This window comes from Somniosus microcephalus, unplaced genomic scaffold, assembly GCF_052327205.1.
Source record: "Somniosus microcephalus isolate GS21.2 unplaced genomic scaffold, FLI_Smic_1.0 unresolved_chr3, whole genome shotgun sequence".
Taxonomy (NCBI): domain Eukaryota; kingdom Metazoa; phylum Chordata; class Chondrichthyes; order Squaliformes; family Somniosidae; genus Somniosus; species Somniosus microcephalus.
In genome coordinates, this window is record NW_028225181.1 from 47,802,502 (window position 1) to 47,822,353 (window position 19,852).

The 19,852-nt window shown below is 50.8% G+C and overlaps 1 protein-coding gene across 1 annotated transcript in view; it reads right to left on the reverse strand.

Moving 5' to 3' along the window:
- LOC147091408 (caspase-2-like) overlaps positions 1–19,852 on the reverse strand; it is a 129,469-nt gene that overhangs the window by 21,133 nt on the left and 88,484 nt on the right. The window contains 2 exon segments of the mRNA XM_085976590.1: positions 9,598–9,684; positions 16,856–17,115. Coding sequence (XP_085832716.1) covers positions 16,981–17,115 — 135 coding nt within the window. The 3' untranslated portion in view covers positions 9,598–9,684; positions 16,856–16,980.

Genomic DNA, 19,852 nt, shown 5'->3' on the forward strand with positions numbered 1-19,852 from the left:
TGGGCTGAAATGGCCTCTTTCTGCACTGTGGGGTTTCTGTGATTTCCACATTAAACTGCATCTGCCACGTGTCTGCCCATTTCACCAGACATTTCACTATGTCCTCCTGAAGTCTGCTCCTATCCTGCTCACTATTTACTACATTGCCAAGCTTTGTGTCATCCGCAAACTTTGATGTTGTACTCCACAAGAAAAGCAATGGTCCTAATACCGACCCCTGGGGGACCCAACCGCAGACTTCTCCCCAGTCAGTAAACATCCGTTCACCACTGCGCTCTGCCTCCCGTAGCCAATTATGTACCCAATCATAGAATGATTACAGCACGGAAGGCCATTCGGCCCGTCGAGCCCGTGCCCACTCCTCCGCCCTTTCCCCGTAGCCCTGCAACTTGTTTTCCTTCAGATATCTTTCAAAAGGGAGTTGAATAATTAAGATTGAGCCTGCCTCCAACACCCTTTCAGGCAGTGCAATCCAGATCTTAACCACTCGCTGCGTAAAAAAGCTTCTCCTTACGTTGCCTTTGGTTCTTTTGCCAACCACCTTAAATCTGTGTCCTCTGGCTCTCGACCCTTCCGCCAATGGGAACAGCTTCTCTCTATCTACCCTGCCCAGACCCTACCCAAGTTCCCACTGTCTCTTTAATCCCATGTGCTTCTAATTTCCGAATATGTTTCTTATGTGGTACTTTATCCAACACCTTTTGAAAGGACCTCCTCATAATTGAAGCCCCTCATCCCTGGTACCATTCTGGTCAATCTCCCCTGAACCTTCTCTGCTCTAAGGAGAACAATCCCAGCTTCTCCAGTCTCTCCACATAACTGAAGTCCCTCATCCCTGGAACCATTCTGGTCAATCTCCCCTGAACCTTCTCTGCTCTAAGGAGAACAACCCCAGCTTCTCCAGTCTCTCCTCATAATTGAAGCCCCTCATCCCTGGTACTGTTCTGGTCAATCTCCCCTGAACCTTCTCTGCTCTAAGGAGAACAACTCCAGCTTCTCCAGTCTCTCCATGTAACTGAAGTCCCTCATCCCTGGTACCATTCTGGTCAATCTCCCCTGAACCTTCTCTGCTCTAAGGAGAACAACCCCAGCTTCTCCAGTCTCTCCACAGAACTGAAGTCCCTCATCCCTGGTACCATTCTGGTCAATCTCTCCTGAACCTTCTCTGCTCTAAGGAGAACAACCCCAGCTTCTCCAGTCTCTCCACATCACTGAAGTCCCTCATCCCTGGTACCATTCTGGTCAATCTCCCCTTAACCTTCTCTGCTCTAAGGAGAGCAACTCCAGCTTCTCCAGTCTCTCCACAGAACTGAAGTCCCTCATCCCTGGTACCATTCTGGTCAATCTCCCCTGAACCTTCTCTGCTCTAAGGAGAGCAACCCCAGCTTCTCCAGTCTCTCCAGATAACTGAAGTCCCTCATCCCTGGTACCATTCTGGTCAATCTCCCCTGAACCTTCTCTGCTCTAAGGAGAACAACCCCAGCTTCTCCAGTCTCTCCACATAACTGAAGTCCCTCATCCCTGGTACCATTCTGGTCAATCTCCCCTGAACCTTCTCTGCTCTAAGGAGAACAACCCCAGCTTCTCCAGTCTCTCCAGATAACTGAAGTCCCTCATCCCTGGTCCCATTCTGGTCAATCTCCCCTGAACCTTCTCTGCTCTAAGGAGAACAACTCCAGCTTCTCCAGTCTCTCCACAGAACTGAAGTCCCTCATCCCTGGTACCATTCTGGTCAATCTCCCCTGAACCTTCTCTGCTCTAAGGAGAACAACCCCAGCTTCTCCAGTCTCTCCAGATAACTGAATTCCCTCATCCCTGGTACCATGCTGGTCAATCTCCCCCTGAACATTCTCTGCTCTAAGGAGAACAACCCCAGCTTCTCCAGTCTCTCCAGATAACTGAATTCCCTCATCCCTGGTACCATTCTGGTCAATCTCCCCTGAACCTTCTCTGCTCTAAGGAGAACCACCCCAGTTTCTCCAGATAACTGAAGTCCCTCATCCCTGGTACCATTCTGGTCAATCTCCTCTTGTACTTTGCTGAAAACACTTGGTACAGATGCAACAATCAAACAATAACATTAAGGGGCCTATTACCACCCTGGTGACCATGATTGTTGGGAGTTGGGGTACAACATGGGCCAAGATCCCTGGGCAAGCTGGACCTTCTGTGTTCTTCTCGCTACAGCAACTGATCACCCTCGAAGTAACGGTGTGCTTGGTTAAGAAAATCTCTGAGACAGATTAAGTAAAGGAAGAATGCTTTGGAAAGGTTAGCCCTGACCAGAAAGTGGTCTTTGAGGCCACAGATCTCAACCGTGGCTAACAAGGGAAATTAGGGATAGCATAAGATCCAAGGAGAGGACATATAATTTGGCCAGAAAAAGCAGCAAACCTGAGGATTGGGAGCAGTTTAGGATTCAGCAAAGGAGGACAAAGGGATTAATTAAGAGGGGGTAAATAGAGTATGAGAGTAAGCTTTCAGGGAACATAAAAACTGACTGTAAAAGCTTCTATAGATATATGAAGAGAAAAAGATTGGTGAAGTCAAGCATAGGTCCCTTGCAGTCAGAATCAGGGAAATTTATAATAGGGAACAAAGAAATGGCAGGCCAATTAAATACATACTTTGGTTCTGTCTTCACAAAGGAGGACACAAATAACCTCCCAGAGATGTCGGGGAACATAGGGTCTGATGAAAGGGAGGAACTGAAAGAAATCAGTATTTGTAGGGAAATGGTGTTCGGGAAATTGACGTGATTGAAGGCTGATAAATCCCCAGGGCCTGATAATCTACATCCTAGGGTACTTAAGGAAGTGGCCCTAGAAATAGTAGATGCATTGCTGGTCATCTTCCAACATTCGATAGACTCTGGAACAGTACCCATGGATTGGAGGGTAGCTAATGTTACCCCACTATTCAAAAAAGGTGGTAGAGAGAAAACGGGGAATTATAGACCGGTAAGCCTGACATCGGTAGTGGGGAAAATGCTAGAGTCCATTATAAAAGATGTAATAGCAGAGCACTTGGAAACCAATGACAGGATCCGACAAAGTCAACATGGATTTACAAAAGGTAAATCGTGCTCGACTAATCTACTGGAATTTTTTGAGGATGTAACTGGTATAATAGATAAGGGAGAACCAGTGGATGTGGTGTATTTGGACTTTCAGAAGGCTTTCGATAAAGTCCCACATAAGAGATTAGCGTGTAAAGTTAAAGCACATGGGGTTGGGGGTAAGGTACTGACTTGGATAGAGAACTGGTTGGCAGACAGGAAGCAAAGAGTTGGAATAAACGGGTCTTTTTCCAAGTGGCAGGCAGTGACTAGTGGGGTACCGCAGGGATCGGTGCTAGGACCCCAGCTATTCACAATATATATTAATGATCTAGACGAGGGGACTAGATGTAATATCTCCAAGTTTGCAGACGACACAAAGCTGGGTGGGCGTGTGTGCTGTGAGGAGGATGCCGAGAAACTCCAGTATGATTTGGACAGGTTGGGTGATTAAAATGCAGCTGCCATACATCTGCCCAATGTGGGTAAATGCGAGGTTATCCACTTTGGTGGCAGAAACAGGAAGGCAGATTATTATCTGAATGGCAATAGATTGGGAGAAGGGGGAAGTGCAACGAGACCTGGGTGTCCTTGTGCACCAGTCACTGAAGGTAAGCATGCAGGTGCAGCAGGCGGTTAAGAAGGCAAATGATATGTTGGCCTTCATAGCGAGAGGATTCGACTACAGGAGCAAGGATGTCTTGCTACAGTTGTACAGGGCCTTGGTGAGACCACACCTTGAGTATTGTGTGCAGTTTTGGTCGCCTTATCTGAGGAAGGATGTTCTTGCCATGGAGGGAGTGCAGCGAAGATTCACCAGACTGATACCTGGGATGACAGGAATGATGTATGAGGAGAGATTGGATCGATTGGGCTTATATTCGCTGGAGTTTAGAAGAATTTTTTAAAAAATTTTTATTCATTGATGGGATGTGGGCGTCACTGGCTAGCTAGGCCTGCATTTAGTGCCCATCCCTAATTGCCCTTGAGAAGATGGTGGTGAGCCGCCTTCTTGAACCGCTGCAGTCCATATGGTGTAGGTACACCCACAATGCTGTTAGGAAGGGAGGTCCAGTATTTTGGCCCAGCGACAGTGAAGGAACGGCGATACAGGTCCAAGTCAGGATGGTGTGGGGCTTGGAGGGGAACTTGTAGGTGGTGATGTTCCCATGCGTCTGCTGCCCTTGTCCTTCTAAGTGGTAGAGGTCGCGGGTTTGGAAAGTGCTGTTGAAGGAGCTTTGGCGAGTTGCTGCAGTGCATCTTGTAGATGGTACACACTGCAGCCACAGTGCGCCGGTGGTGGAGGGAGTGAATGTTGAAGGTGGTGGATGGAGTGCCAATCAAGCGGGCTGCTTTATCCTGAATGGTGTCGAGCTTCTTGAGTGTTGTTGGAGCTGCACTCATCGAGGCAAGTGGAGAGTATTCCATCACACTCCTGACTTGTGCCTTGTAGATGGTGGAAAGGCTTTGGGGAGTCAGGAGGTGAGACACTCGCCGCAGAATTCCCAGCCTCTCACCTGCTCTTGTAGCCACAGTATTTATATGGCTGGTCCAGTTCAGTTTCTGATCAATGGTAACCCCCAGGATGTTGATAGTGGGGGATTCAGCGATGGTAATGCCATTGAATGTCAAGGAGAGATGGTTAGAGTCTCCCTTGTTGGAGATGGTCATTGCCTGGCACTTGTGTGGTGCGAACGTTACTTGCCACTTGTCAGCCCAAGTCTGAATGTTGTCCAGGTCTTGCTGCATATGGACACGGACTGCGTCAGTATCTGACGAGTCTCGAATGGTGCTGAACAGTGTGCAATCATCAGCGAACATCCCCACTTCTGACCTTATGATGGAGGGAAGGTCATTGATGAAACAGCTGAAGATGGTTGGGCCTAGGACACTGACCTGTGGAACTCCTGCAGTGATGTCATGTGATTGAGATGAATGACCTCCAACAACCACAGCCAACTTCCTTTGTGCTAGGTATGATTCCAACCAATATAGAGTTTTCCCCTTGATTCCCATTGACTTGAGTTTTGCTAGGGCTCCTTGATGCCACACTCGATCAAATGCTGCCTTGATGTCAAGGGCAGTCACTCTCACCTCACGAGTTCAGTCCATGTTTGGACCAAGGCTGTAATGAGGCCAGGAGCTGAGTGGCCCTGGCAGAACCCAAACTGGGCGTCAGTTAGCAGGTTATTGCTGAGTAAGTGCCGCTTGATAGCACTGTCGACGACACCTTCCATCACTTTGCTGATGATTGAGAGTAGGCTGATGGGACGGTAATTGGCCGGGTCGGATTTGTCCTGCTTTTTGTGGACAGGACATACTTGGGCAATTTTCCACATTGCCGGGTAGATACCAGTGTTGTAGCTGTACTGGAACAGCTTGGCTAGGGGCGCAGTTAGTTCTGAAGCACAAGTCTTCAGTACTATTGCCGGAATGTTGTCAGGGCCCATAGCCTTTGCAGTATCCAGTGTCTTCAGCCGTTTCTTGACATCTCATTGAAACTTATAAAATTCTAACAGGACTAGACAGACTTGATGCAGGAAGGATGTTCCCGATGGCGGGGGAGTCCAGAACCAGGGGTCACAGTCGAAGGATAAGGGGTAAGCCATTTAGGACTGAGATGAGGAGGAATTTCTTCACCCAGAGAGTGGTGAACCTGTGGAATTCTCTACCACAGAAGGCAGTTGAGGCCAATTCATTAAATATATTCAAGGAGGAGTTCGATATATTTCTTAAGGCCAAAGGGATCAAGGGATATGGGGAGAAAGCAGGGACAGGGTACTGAGTTTGGATGATCAGCCATGATCTCATTGAATGTAAACAACAGTAAACAATGCATGCAGGGCGGAACTAGGCCAATATCCATTAATAATCACTATCCAAAAAAGAGCTACCAAATTTTGGAATCACCTACAAATGAGCAACCCCCAATGCTATCACTACGACGCCCTGAAATGCCAAGAGCTGACCATAAAGAAGAATACCCTCAGTCAACTAGTCCTGGGACTCAGTGAAGTAACTACTAACACTACTAACAATAACCAGCCCCAGGACAGTGACAGGGTAACACAAAGAATTCGACCCAACACAATCGTCGCTAAGCAAAAGGAAAAATATCTGACATATTGGGCAGAAACAACAAAAACCCAAAGCAAACTCAATTGCTACTTGGCCCTAAACAGACAATACAACATAGCTGATTACCTGACCATGGTAAAGGATAGCAAACTGAGAAAAATCCTGACAATGTACAGACTTAGTGAACATAGCCTGGCGATCGAAAAAGGTAGACACAGGCAGACCCGGCTACCAAGGGAGGACAGGATATGCTCTCACTGCAGTCAGGGAGTGGTGGAGACAGAGATGCACTTCCTCACAGCTTGTAGAAAATATCAGGGCATAAGGGAGAATTTCTACCCAAAATTTACAAAAATATGCCCGGAATTCAGAAATTTGAATGACTACCAAAAACTCCCATACCTACTAGGGGAAGAGAGAAATTGCATAACACTGGCGGCACACTATGTTACAGCTTGCCATAAACAGAGGGACAACCACTAAATATAAGAAAAGAGTATATATAAATTATATGAAAGTATATTTACACACTCAGGGATATATCTGTTTATACACTGTATGGATAGATCTGTATTTTTGTGAACAAACATGAATGTTTTCCAATGCTTTGGCAACATAAGATGTAACTTGTCATGCCAATAAAGCGATTTGAATTGAATTGAATTGAATTGAATTGCATGGCGGAGCAGGCTCGAGGGGCCGAATGGCCTACTCCTGCTCCTATCTTCTATGTTTCTATGTAAATCCAAGGCCTACGAGCTGGGGAAATGTTAGTGTCGGAGTACCAGGTAGAATGGCCACCGTCAGCTTTTCCTGAAATACACACTTATGAAAGACTGATTCTGCAGTGGTTGCAAATATTTCGAGGTCGAGACTGGAGTGGAGCAGACAATAATTGATTAACAGTGTGTATGAAGAGCTCAGAAATATAGGTAGATAGAAATGTAAGGCAGGAGCTTGTATCAAGAGTTAGGTATCGACACAGATCAATGGATGGATAATAGAGATCAGTGGATGAATGACGACAACAACAATTTGTATTTATATAGCGCCTTTAACATGGTAAAACGTCCCAAGGTGCTTCACAGGACTGATTATCAAACAAAATCTTATTGAAACACATAAGATACTGAGGGGCTCGACAAGGTAGATGCAGAGATGATGTTTCCCCTCATAGGGGAATCTAGAACCAGGGGTCATAGTCTCAGAATAAGGGGTCGGCCATTTAGGACCGAGATGAGGAGGAATTTCTTCACTCAGAGGGTGGTCAATCTTTGTAATTCTCTGCTCCAGAGGGCTGTGGAGCCTCAGTCATTGAGTATACTCAAGTCTGAGATCAACAGATTTTTGAACTCCAGGGGAATCAAGGGATGTGGGGACCGGGCAGGAAAGTGGAATTGAGGGTGAAGATCAGACATGATATTATTGAATGGTGGAGCAGGCTCGAGGGAGGGACTGCAGGGGGGGGGAGGGAGTGCGGAGGGAGGGAGGGAGTGCGGAGGGAGGGAGGGAGTGCGGAGGGAGGGAGGGAGGGAGTGCGGAGGGAGGGAGGGAGGGAGTGCGGAGGGAGGGAGGGAGGGAGTGCGGAGGGAGGGAGGGAGTGCGGAGGGAGGGAGGGAGGGAGTGCGGAGGGAGGGAGGGAGGGAGTGCGGAGGGAAGGAGGGAGGGAGTGCGGAGGGAGGGAGGGAGTGCGGAGGGAGGGCGTGCGGAGGGAGGGCGTGCGGAGGGAGGGAGGGATGGAGGGACTAGGGAGGGAGGGAGCGGGGAGGGAGGGAGCGGGGAGGGAGGGAGCGGGGAGGGACGGAGCGGGGAGGGAGGGAGCGGGGAGGGACGAGCGGGGAGGGAGGGAGGGAGTGCGGAGGGAGGGAGTGCGGAGGGAGGGAGGGAGGGAGGGGTGGAGGGACTGCGGAGGGAGGGACTGCAGAGGGAGGGAGGGATGGAGGGACTAGGGAGGGAGGGACTGCGGAGGGAGGGAGTGGGGAGGCGAGGGAGGGAGCGGGGAGGGAGGGAGCGGGGAGGGCAGGAGCGGGGAGGGAGGGAGCGCGGAGGGAGGGAGCGCGGAGGGAGGGATGGAGGGACTGCGGAGGGAGGGATGGAGGGAGGGACTGCGGAGGGAGGGACTGCGGAGGGAGGGACTGCGGAGGGAGGGAGGGATGGAGCGATGGAGGGACTGCGGAGGGAGGGACTGCAGAGGGAGAGAGGGATGGAGGGACTGCGGAGGAAATGGACTGAGGAGGGAGGGACTGCGGAGGGAGGGAGTGGGGAGGCGAGGGAGCGGGGAGGGAGGGAGCGCGGAGGGAGGGAGCGCGGAGGGAGGGATGGAGGGACTGCGGAGGGAGGGACTGCGGAGGGAGGGAGGGATGGAGCGATGGAGGGACTGCGGAGGGAGGGTCTGCGGAGGGAGGGACTACAGAGGGAGGGAGGGATGGAGGGACTATGGAGGGAATGGACTGCGGAGGGAGGGACTGGGGAGGCGAGGGTGACGTAAGAAAACTACTAGGCACTTGGTCTAAGCATTAAACAAAGCTTTAATCAACTGTTTTACTACATGGAGATCTCGTTGTGTCCTTCACTTGTTCCTGTTAAGAATGTCCTGCGCAAGCTGGGCCCGTGCCCGAGTATTTATATTCTCCCTGGACAGCGCCACCCACAGGCCGCTCAGTATTATTTCATAATGCTTTCTTTCATGAATGACTGATTAATGTCAGGGGGGATGGATTGTCGAGGGAGGGGACGGGCGGACTGTGGGGCTGGATTGTCGAGGAGGGGGGGAAACGGTTGAACTGTGGGGGTGGATTGTCGAGGGGGGACGGGCGGACCGTCTGTGGGACGGATTGTCGAGGGGGACGGGCGGACATTGTCAGTGTGACGGATGGTCAGCGGGATGGACTGTCAACGAGAGGAAAAGGATTGTAGACGGGGAGGGAGCGATGGATGCACCTCCACGGTTTATCGGTCTTGGTCTGACTGGTGTGAGCTGGCAGTACGCTGAACCCAGGGAGGAGCGGTTTTCTCTCGGTCTGGGAGCGTCCACCCTCGTAACATTTCTCCCCGCTCTCTGGGCAGTCCTCAGCTGGCCTCACTGAGGCCCCAGGAATAGCTATGGGCGGTATCGCGAAGTGGAGTGTGTGTGTGTGTGACGTGTGTGTGTGTGGGCTGACTGTTGGAGAAAGAGGACACCTGGGAGCGTAAGTCAAGCTGCCGGATTTATTTATATCGCAGCCTGTGCGAAGGGCAGCCGCTGCTTCTGGTCTCCTGGGCAAAGCCTCCTCTGCCCCCCCTCATTTTCTGCTGTTTCATTTCAATAAACATCTGAAATCCGCACAACAGACCCAGCTCCCGGAGACAGGGGCCAGCGCAGGTCCAACTGCTCCCTGCTGCCTCAGTCGAACCGCAGCCAACCTCCCCACAACCCCCGCCACCGGCCGCAGACAAACTACTTCTCGCAGGTTGCGACTTACCACGGTGGGCTGGTGATGCAGTTCCTTTCCATCTGGTCTCTCCTTTGCCATGACCAAGTTTGAGCAGCCCAGGGCATGGTGCCAGTTCTGCGAAGGGAGGGAAGAAGAGAGAGATAGTTTCCCCGTGCAAACGTAATCTCCACTTGGGAGCTCCTTGCCCAGGATAGCTCAGAGCGAGCAGTCTTGGCCCCCGTCACTCACCGCATTAGATCGAGCGATCTTTTGAACACATCAGAGCTAACGAGATTTGTAAGAAAAGTACAGGAGGTTGCGGCTTCGTGTAGGCGATCGCACAGTCTTCTGTCAACAGCTTAGCTACAGTGAGACACACACGGGCCGTACACAACCAGATGGGAGTGAATCAGAAAAATTAACAAGGCCATGAACACCACAGGTTCAATAAAGGGCAAAGCTCCCCCTACACTGTCCCATCAAACACTCCCAGGGCAGGGACAGCACAGGTTAGATACAGAGTAAAGCTCCCTCTACACTGTCCCATCAAACACTCCCAGGGCAGGTACAGCACAGGTTAGATACAGAGTAAAGCTCCCTCTACACTGTCCCATCAAACACTCCCAGGGCAGGTACAGCACGGGTTAGATAGAGAGTAAAGCTCCCTCTACACTGCCCCATCAAACACTCCCATGGCAGGGACAGCATGGGTTAGATACAGTGTAAAGCTCCCTCTACACTGTCCCATCAAACACTCCCAGGGCAGGTACAGCACGGGTTAGATACAGAGTAAAGCTCCCTCTACACTGCCCCATCAAACACTCCCAGGGCAGGTACAGCACGGGTTAGATACAGAGTAAAGCTCCCTCTACACTGTCCCATCAAACACTCCCAGGGCAGGTACAGCACGGGTTAGATAGAGAGTAAAGCTCCCTCTACACTGCCCCATCAAACACTCCCATGGCAGGTACAGCACGGGTTAGATACAGAGTAAAGCTCCCTCCACACTGTCCCATCAAACACTCCCAGGGCAGGTACAGCACGGGTTAGATACAGAGTAAAGCTCCCTCTACACTGCCCCATCAAACACTCCCATGGCAGGTACAGCACGGGTTAGATACAGAGTAAAGCTCCCTCCACACTGTCCCATCAAACACTCCCAGGGCAGGTACAGCACGGGTTAGATACAGAGTAAAGCTCCCTCCATACTGTCCCATCAAACACTCCCAGGGCAGGTACAGCACGGGTTAGATACAGAGTAAAGCTCCCTCTACACTGTCCCATCAAACACTCCCAGGGCAGGTACAGCACAGGTTAGATACAGAGTAAGCTCCCTCTACACTGTCCCATCAAACACTCCCAGGGCAGGTACAGCACGAGTCAGATACAGAGTAAAGCTCCCTCTACACTGTCCCATCAAACACTCCCAGGGCAGGTACAGCGCGGGTTAGATAAAGATTAAAACTGCCTCTGTACTCTCCCAGGGGGTGAGATGTCAGCGCTCGACATGCAACAACAAACTCAAAGAAGTACCAAAACGGTTCGAAATGAGAGAATGGAGCCAGGGTTGAGAAAGTGCTGTTTAATCGATTGTTCCTCTCTCTCTCCCGCGCAGTCAGAGAGGTTTTTAATGGCAGTGGTAAACATTGGAGATCGGAACCAGAGAAAACAGACAATTCGAAACTTAGAAAACGCAGCCATTCTATAAAACTAAATATATATTTATCGTAAAAAAACCTTTTTTTTTTTTTCCTTAAGTGCTGGAATAATGAAACCAAACCGTGGGAATGTGGCAGGAGTTGTCAGCCCCCCGGCTGTCCCTCCAACGTAGCCCGTTAGTGCCCCCCTGCCCCCCTCATTCCCTCCCCAGGCACTGTGCCTCTGGTCGGACCCCCATCTGGAGTACCGCGTTCAGGTCTGAGCACCTGACCTCGGGAAGGATATACTGGGTTGGAGGGGATGAGGGAATATCTCCAAGTTTGCAGACGACACAAAGCTGGGTGGGCGTGTGTGCTGTGAGGGGGATGCCGAGAAACTCCAGTATGATTTGGACAGGTTGGGTGATTGGGCAGAAGCATGGCAAATGCAGTATAATGTGGATAAATGCGAGGTTATCCACTTCGGTGGCAAAAACAGGAAGGCAGATTATTATCTGAACGGCAATAGATTGGGAAAAGGGGAAGTGCAACGAGACCTGGGTGTCCTTGTGCACCAGTCGCTGAAGATAAGCATGCAGGTGCAGCAGGCGGTTAAGAAGGCAAATGGTATGTTGGCCTTCATAGCGAGAGGATTCGAGTACAGGAGCAAGGATGTCTTGCTGCCGTTGTACAGGGCCTTGGTGAGACCACACCTTGAGTATTGTGTGCAGTTTTGGTCGCCTTATCTGAGGAAGGATGTTCTTGCCATGGAGGGAGTGCAGCGAAGATTCACCAGACTGATACCTGGGATGGCAGGAATGACGTATGAAGAGAGATTGGATCGATTGGGCTTATACTCACTGGCGTTTAGAAGAATGAGAGGGGATCTCATTGAAACTTATAAAATTCTAACAGGACTAGACAGACTAGATGCAGGAAGGATGTTCCCGATGGTCGGGGAGTCCAGAACCAGGGGTCACAGTCTAAGGATAAGGGGTAAGCCATTTAGGACTGAGATGAGGAGGAATTTCTTCACCCAGAGAGAGGTGAACCTGTGGAATTCTCTACCACAGAAGGCAGTAGAGGCCAGTTCATTAAATATATTCAAGAAGGAGTTGGATATATTTCTTAAGGCTAAAGGGATCAAGGGATATGGGGAGAAAGCAGGGACAGGGTACTGAGTTTGGATGATCAGCCGTGATCGCATTGAATGGCGGAGCAGGCTCGAGGGGCCAAATGGCCTACTCCTGCTCCTATCCTCTATGTTTCTATGAGGCGCAGAATGATCCCGGGGCTAAAAGGGTTAAACCACGAGGACAGATTGCGCGGACGAGCACTGCATCCCCTCGAGTATGGAAGATTAAGGGGTGATCTGAGCGAGGTGATGATTAATGGATTCAATAGGGTAGACAGAGAGAGCGAAACGAGGGGCCATAACCATAGAGTTAGAGCCCAGGCCGTTGAGGGGTGATGTCAGGAAGCTGGTCTTCACAGAAGAGTACTGGAAATTTGGAAACCTCGTCATCAAAAACTGCTGAGGCTGTGAGTCAATTGGAGCTTTCAAGGCTGACAGCCACAGATTTCTACCATAGCAAAAACACTGCGGATGCTGGAAATCCAAAATAACAACAGAAAACACTGGGGAAACTCAGCAGGCCAGGGCAGCATCCATGGAGAGAGAAACAGAGTCAATGTTTCGGGTCGAAACCCTTCGTCAGAACTGAGAGGAAAAAAAAAAAAGCAGGAAATGAAACGGATTAAGTAGCAAGTTAGGGGGCTGGGAAATGGGGGGATGGGGATGAAAGAACAAAAAGGGATGTTCTGAGAGGTGAGGAGACATTAAGAGATATTCAAGGCGAGAGGCGAGATGGTAATAGGACAAGTAAAGAGACAAAGGAGGGCTCTAGATGAAGTGTGAAATGCGCTGGCAGGATGAAACATAGACGATAGGAGCAGGAGGAGGCCATTCGGCCCCTCGAGCCTGCTCCGCCATTTAATGAGATCATGGCTGATCATCCAAACTCGGTACCCTGTCCCTGCCTTCTCCCCATATCCCTTGATCCCTTTAGCCTTAAGAAATATATCTGACTGCCATGTGGGAGACAGAAAAAAAGGAAAAGGCACAAACCAAAAGTGTGGATAAAAAATATATAAAAATATGATAGGGGCCGAGGTTATGATCTGAAATTGTTGAACTCGATATTGAGTCCGGAAAGCTGCAGAGTGCCTAATCGGAAGATCAGGTGCTGTTCCTCGAGCAATAGATCGCTGTTGGGTAAGGGTTACGGATCCAAGTGGGGTAGATGGTGTTAAGATACAGATAAGCCACGATCTAACTGATTGGCGGAACAGGCTCGAGGGGCTGAATGGCCGACTCCTCACGTGCTGGCGAGTTCCACATTCCCACCACTCTCCGAGTAAAGACATTTCTCCTTATTTCCCTGTTGGGTTTATTCGTGACTATCTTGTATTGATGGCCCCTCCTAGTTTTGCATTCTCCCACAAAGGAAACATTCGCTCCACATCTACCCCGCCCAACCCATTCATCATTTAAAAGCCCTCGGTCAGGTCACTCCTCAGCCGTCTCTGTTCATAGAAACACAGAAGGCAGGAGCAGGAGGAGGCCATTCAGCCCCTCAAGCCTGTCCACCATTTAATGAGATCATGGCTGATCATCCAAATTCAGTACCCTGTCCCTGCTTTCTCCCCATATCCCTTGATCCCTTTAGCCTTCAGTAATATATCCAACTCCTTCTTATATTCGCTAGAGTTTAGAAGAACGAGAGGGGATCTCATTGAAACTTATAAAATTCTAACAGGACTAGACAGAATAGATGCAGGAAGGATGTTCCCGATGGCGGGGGAGGCCAGAACCAGGGGTCACAGTCTAAGGATAAGGGGTAAGCCATTTAGGACTGAGATGAGGAGGAATTTCTTCACCCAGAGAGTGGTGAACCTGTGGAATTCGCTACCACAGAAGGCAGTGAAGGCCAATTCATTAAATATATTCAAGAAGGAGTTAGATATATTTCTTCAGGCTAAAGGGATCAAGGGATATGGGGAGAAAGCAGGGACAGGGTCCGAATGGCCTACTCCTGCTCCTATCTTCTATGTTTCTACGTTTCTTGAATATATTTAATGAATTGGCCTCTACTGCCTTCTGTGGTAGAGAATTCCACAGGTTCAGCACTCTCTGGGTGAAGAAATTCCTCCTCATCTCTGTCCTAAATGGCTTACCCCTTATCCTTAGACTGTGACCCCTGGTTCTGGACTCTCCCGCCATCGGGAACATCCTTCCTGCATCTAGTCTGTCTAGTCCTGTTAGAATTTTATAAGTTTCAATGAGATCCCCCTCATTCTTCTAAACTCTAGCGAATATAAGCCCAATTGACCCAATCTCTCTTAATACGTCATTCCTGCCATCTCAGGTATCAATCTGGTGAATCTAAAGAATAAAGCCCCAGCCTGTTCAGTCTTTCCCGATAATGGTAATCTCAGAGTTCCGGTACCATCCTTCTAAATCTTTTTTTTTGCATTTTCTCCAGTGCCTCTATATCCATTTTATAATATGGACATCAGAACTGTGCGCAGTGCTCCAAGTGTGGTCTAACCAAGGTATATGGAGACCTGAACTGTGCGCAGTGCTCCAAGTGTGGTCTAACCAAGGTATATAGAGACCAGAACTGTGCACAGTGCTCCAAGTGCAGTCTAACCAAGGTATATGGAGACCAAAACTATGCACAGTGCTCCAAGTGTGGACTAACCAAGATATATGGAGACCTGAACTGTGCGCAGTGCTCCAAGTGTGGTCTAACCAAGGTATATGGAGACCAGAACTGTGCGCAGTGCTCCAAGTGTGGTCTAACCAAGGTATATGGAGACCTGAACTGGGCGCAGTGCTCCAAGTGTGGTCTAACCAAGGTATATGGAGACCTGAACTGTGCGCAGTGCTCCAAGTGTGGTCTAACCAAGGTATATCCAACTGGGCTCTGACCAGGGTCCTACACAAGTTTAATATAACTTCACTACAGACTGATGGGGTCAGGCGGGAGACAAAGAATGTATGGCCACTTGCCTGACACACGCCCCCGTGTCAGTAAGCGCTGCACTGCAACGTGATGATCGGGAGAGGGGGTCTCGGGGAAACGGTGCAAGGAGGGATGAAGAGATGGGACTGATGGAAAGGGGTTTACGGTGTTGGCACAAGGCAGGCAGTGGGCAGGTGCGGAGATGATTGATTGGGTCCCAATTGCCCCTCCGTGACTGAGGGAGGACTGACTGTCACCAGGAGAGTTCATATCAGACAGGGTTTGCAGGGAGTGAAGTGGAGGTCTGTGTACAACACGGAAATAGCACCATGACCCATGGCAGGTCTACAGAGGGATACAGGCTCCACACGGAGATAATACAGCAGCCACACCATTGGGACTAATACAGGGCAATGATAACAACAACAGCCTGAGAGAGAGGGGCAGAGAGAGCGAGAGAGAGCGCGAGAGAGCGCGACAGAGAGAGAGAGCGAGCGACAGAGAGAGAGCGAGCGACAGAGAGAGCGAGCGACAGAGAGCGAGCGACAGAGAGAGAGCGAGCGACAGAGAGAGAGAGCGCGACAGAGAGAGCGAGCGACAGAGAGAGCGAGCGACAGAGAGCGAGCGACAGAGAGCGAGCGACAGAGAGCGAGCGACAGAGAGAGCGAGCGACAGAGAAAGAGCGAGCGACAGAGAAAGAGCGAGCGACAGAGAAAGAGCGAGCGACAGAGAAAGAGCGAGCGACAGAGAGAGCGAGCGACAGAGAGAGAGCGAGCGACAGAGAGAGCGAGCGACAGAGAGCGAGCGACAGAGAGCGAGCGACAGAGAGAGCGAGCGACAGAGAGAGAGCGAGCGACAGAGAGAGAGCGAGCGACAGAGAGAGAGCGAGCGACAGAGAGAGCGAGCGACAGAGAGAGCGAGCGACAGAGAGAGCGAGCGACAGAGAGAGAGCGAGCGACAGAGAGAGAGCGAGCGACAGAGAGAGCGAGCGACAGAGAGCGCGAGCGACAGAGAGAGCGAGCGACAGAGAGCGAGCGACAGAGAGCGCGAGCGACAGAGAGAGCGAGCGACAGAGAGAGCGAGCGACAGAGAGCGAGCGACAGAGAGAGCGAGCGACAGAGAGAGCGAGCGACAGAGAGCCAGAGAGAGAGAGCGACAGAGAGAGCGACAGAGAGAGCGAGCGACAGAGAGAGCGAGCGACAGAGAGAGCGAGCGACAGAGACCGAGCGACAGAGAGAGCGAGCGACAGAGAGAGCGAGCGACAGAGCGAGCGACAGAGAGAGCGAGCGACAGAGAGAGCGAGCGACAGAGAGAGCGACAGAGAGAGAGCGACAGAGAGAGAGAGCGACAGAGAGAGCGACAGAGAGAGCGAGCGACAGAGAGAGCGAGCGACAGAGAGAGCGAGCGACAGAGAGAGCGAGCGACAGAGAGAGAGAGCGACAGAGAGAGAGAGCGACAGAGAGAGAGAGCGACAGAGAGAGAGAGCGACAGAGAGAGAGAGCGACAGAGAGAGAGAGCGAGCGACAGAGCGCAAGCCGGAAACAGCCCGTGTCCAGCCGGCAGCAGTCGGAGGGGGAAGGGGATCGCACTGACAATGGGAGTTCGATCCCGCCACACCGTTTGGACTCCCGCTCCTCTCACCCTCCGATAAAATAGACACGACGGCGTTCCCGAAAGCGCGGGGAGTGCGGGATCCCGAGGGTGCAGGGCTCTGTGGCGCGTGAGCCCGGGCCTAGTCTCCCCTTCGCCTCCTCCATCTCCTCCTCCTACTTTTCCTCGCAGTGTCCTGGGAAGAGGTGGAGGTCCTTGCACAGAGTGCTGGAATATTCGGACATCTCCTTGCAGCGATGGAATTCTGTGCCGGGGGAGAATCCCTCGCGAGCCTTGATCAGGGAGTTCACCTGAGGGGGACAGGAAGAGGCACAAGATTCGATTATAGTAGCTCGACAACCAACACCCACCCCACCCCCCGCCCAGCCTGTGTGCCTTTGTTACCTCGAGACTTGACTATTCATAATCATAATCAACTTTATTGTCATTGTTAGTGCACCAGTGCAGTACAACGAAATGTAGGCTTGCGGCTCCCGAGAGTGTACATTTAGATTAAGACATTTAAACATTCAACATTCATTTGGCTTGTAACACATAAACATAAACATAATAAAGTGCATTGGCAGATGTGCAGGATTTAGAGTTTATTTGTAGAGTTCAGTAGGATGACAGCCCTGGGAAAGAAGCTGTTCCTAAATCTGGTCGTTCGGGTGCGAATGCATCTGTAGCGTCTCCCAGATGGCAGGAGGGCGAACAGACTGTGGCTGGGGTGGGTAGGGTCTTTGATGATGGTCCGTGACCTCCGTAAACAGCGTTTCTGGTATATGTGCTCTATGGTCGGTAGCCGGGTGCCGGTAATGCGTTGGGCAGTTTTGACTACCCGCTGCAGGGCTTTCCGGTCATAGTAGCTACAGCTGCCATACCATACTGTGATACAGTTCGTCAGGATGCTCTCTATTGTGCAGCGGTAAAAGTTAGAGAGGATCAGGGGTGACAGGTTACATCCCTTCAGCCTCCTTAGGAAATATAGGCGCTGCTGGGCCTTCTTCACCAGAGAGGAGGTATTGAGGGACCAGGAGAGGTCTTCCGTGATGTAGACTCCGAGGAACTTAAAGCTGTCCACCCTTTTCACCACAGCCCCATGGATGTGGATGGGGGTGTGACTTCCGCCTTTAGACTTCCTGAAGTCCACAATGATTTCCTTGGTTTTCTTAAGGGCCAGGTTGCACTCCTGGCTGGCCTCCCACATTCCACCCTCCGTAAACTTGAGGTCATCCAAAACTCGGCTGCCCGTGTCCTAACTCGCACCAAGCCCCGTTCGCCCATCACCCCTGTGCTCGCTGACCTACATTGGCTCCCGGTTAAGCAACGCCTCGATTTCAGAAATCTCATCCTAGTTTTCAAATCACCTCCGTGGCTTTTCGCCCCCTTCCCTATCTCTGCACCTTCCTCCAGTCCGACAACCCTCCGAGATATCTGCGTGCCTCCAATGCTGGCCTGCTGCACACCCCCCCCACCCCCCAATTTTAATCGCTCCACCAGTGGCGGCCGCGCCGTCAGTTGCCCGGGCCCTAAGCTCTGGAATTCCTTCCCTAAACCTCACCGCCTCTCTCTCCGCCTTTAAGACACTCCGTAAAAATCTACCTCTTTGACCAAGCTTTTGGTCACCTGCCCTAATATCTCGTGTGACTCAGTGTCAAATATTGTCCTGTGCAGCGCCTTGGGACATTTCACTTTTGTACAAGTTGTTGTTGTTGTTCTGGGGCCCAGTACCACACACAGTACCGTGTTGCTGGACATCGTGGAGAGTTAAAGGATTAACAGTCGGACTTCTTTGCATCGTGGAGCAGTAGTCTTTCCAATATAAACAGGATGGCTTTGAACTATTGAGAGATTTGGTTCCTGGGATGAGAGGGCTGTCCTGTGAGGAGAGATTGAGTAGACTAGGCCTGTATTCTCCAGAGTTCAGAAGAATGAGAGGTGATCTCATTGAAACACACACAATTCTTACAGGGCTTGACAGGGTAGATGCAGGGAGGCTGATTGCCCTGGCTGGTGAGTCTAGAACCAGGGGTCACAGTCTCAGAATAAGGGGTCGGCCATTTAGGACTGAGATGAGGAGGAATTTCGTCACTCAGAGGGTGGTGAATCTTTGGAATTCTCTACCCCAGAGGGCTGTGGAGGCTCAGTCGTTCAGTATATTCAAGGCAGACACCGATAGATTTTTGGATACTGAGGGAATCAAAGGATATGGGGATACTGCAGCCATGAAATTATTAAATGGCGGAGCAGGCTCGAAGGGCCAAATGGCCTACTCCTGCTCCGATTTCTTATGAAGCCTGTTTTTCAAAAGACGTTGGGAACAGTGAGGTCAGAAGGCCTTGTTTAAGGGAAGGAGCTTTAGGGGGAAAACAACTACCTTTGCACGACTGGACTGTCTTCAAAGGATTTGGGAACAGTTACGTCATGCAGTCTTATCTGCGACATGCACCTTTGAGGTAGGCAAAACACGGCGTGCAAAGGAGCATGGCTTTCAGGGGGCTCGAAAGATAGAACTTGAAGGCGGAAAGCCCATCTCTTTTCAGCTGGTCCCTCAAACCCGTCAATTATAAAGTCTGCTGCATGTACTACACTGTAAAGTGCCTCGTGCTTACTCAAAATGTGTTGTTTTTTTAAAATTTGTTTATGGGTTGTGGGCGTCGCTGGCAAGGCCAGCATTTATTGCCCATCCCTAATTGCCCCTCAGAAGGTGGTGGTGAGCCGCCTTCTTGAACCGCTGCAGTCTGTGTGGTGAAGGTACTCCCACAGTGCTGTTAGGGAGGGAGTTCCAGGATTTTGACCCAGCGACGATGAAGGAACGACAACATATTTCCAAGTCAGGATGGTGTGTGACTTGGAGGGTCACTTGGAGCTGGTGGTGTTCCCATGCGCCTGCTGCCCTTGTCCTTCCATAAGAACATAAACATAAGAAGTAGGAGCAGGAGTAGGCCATACGGCCCCTCGGGCCTGCTCCGCCATTCAATAGGATCATGGCTGATCCGAATCTAGACTCACGTCCACTTCCCTGCCCTCTCCCCGTAACCCCTA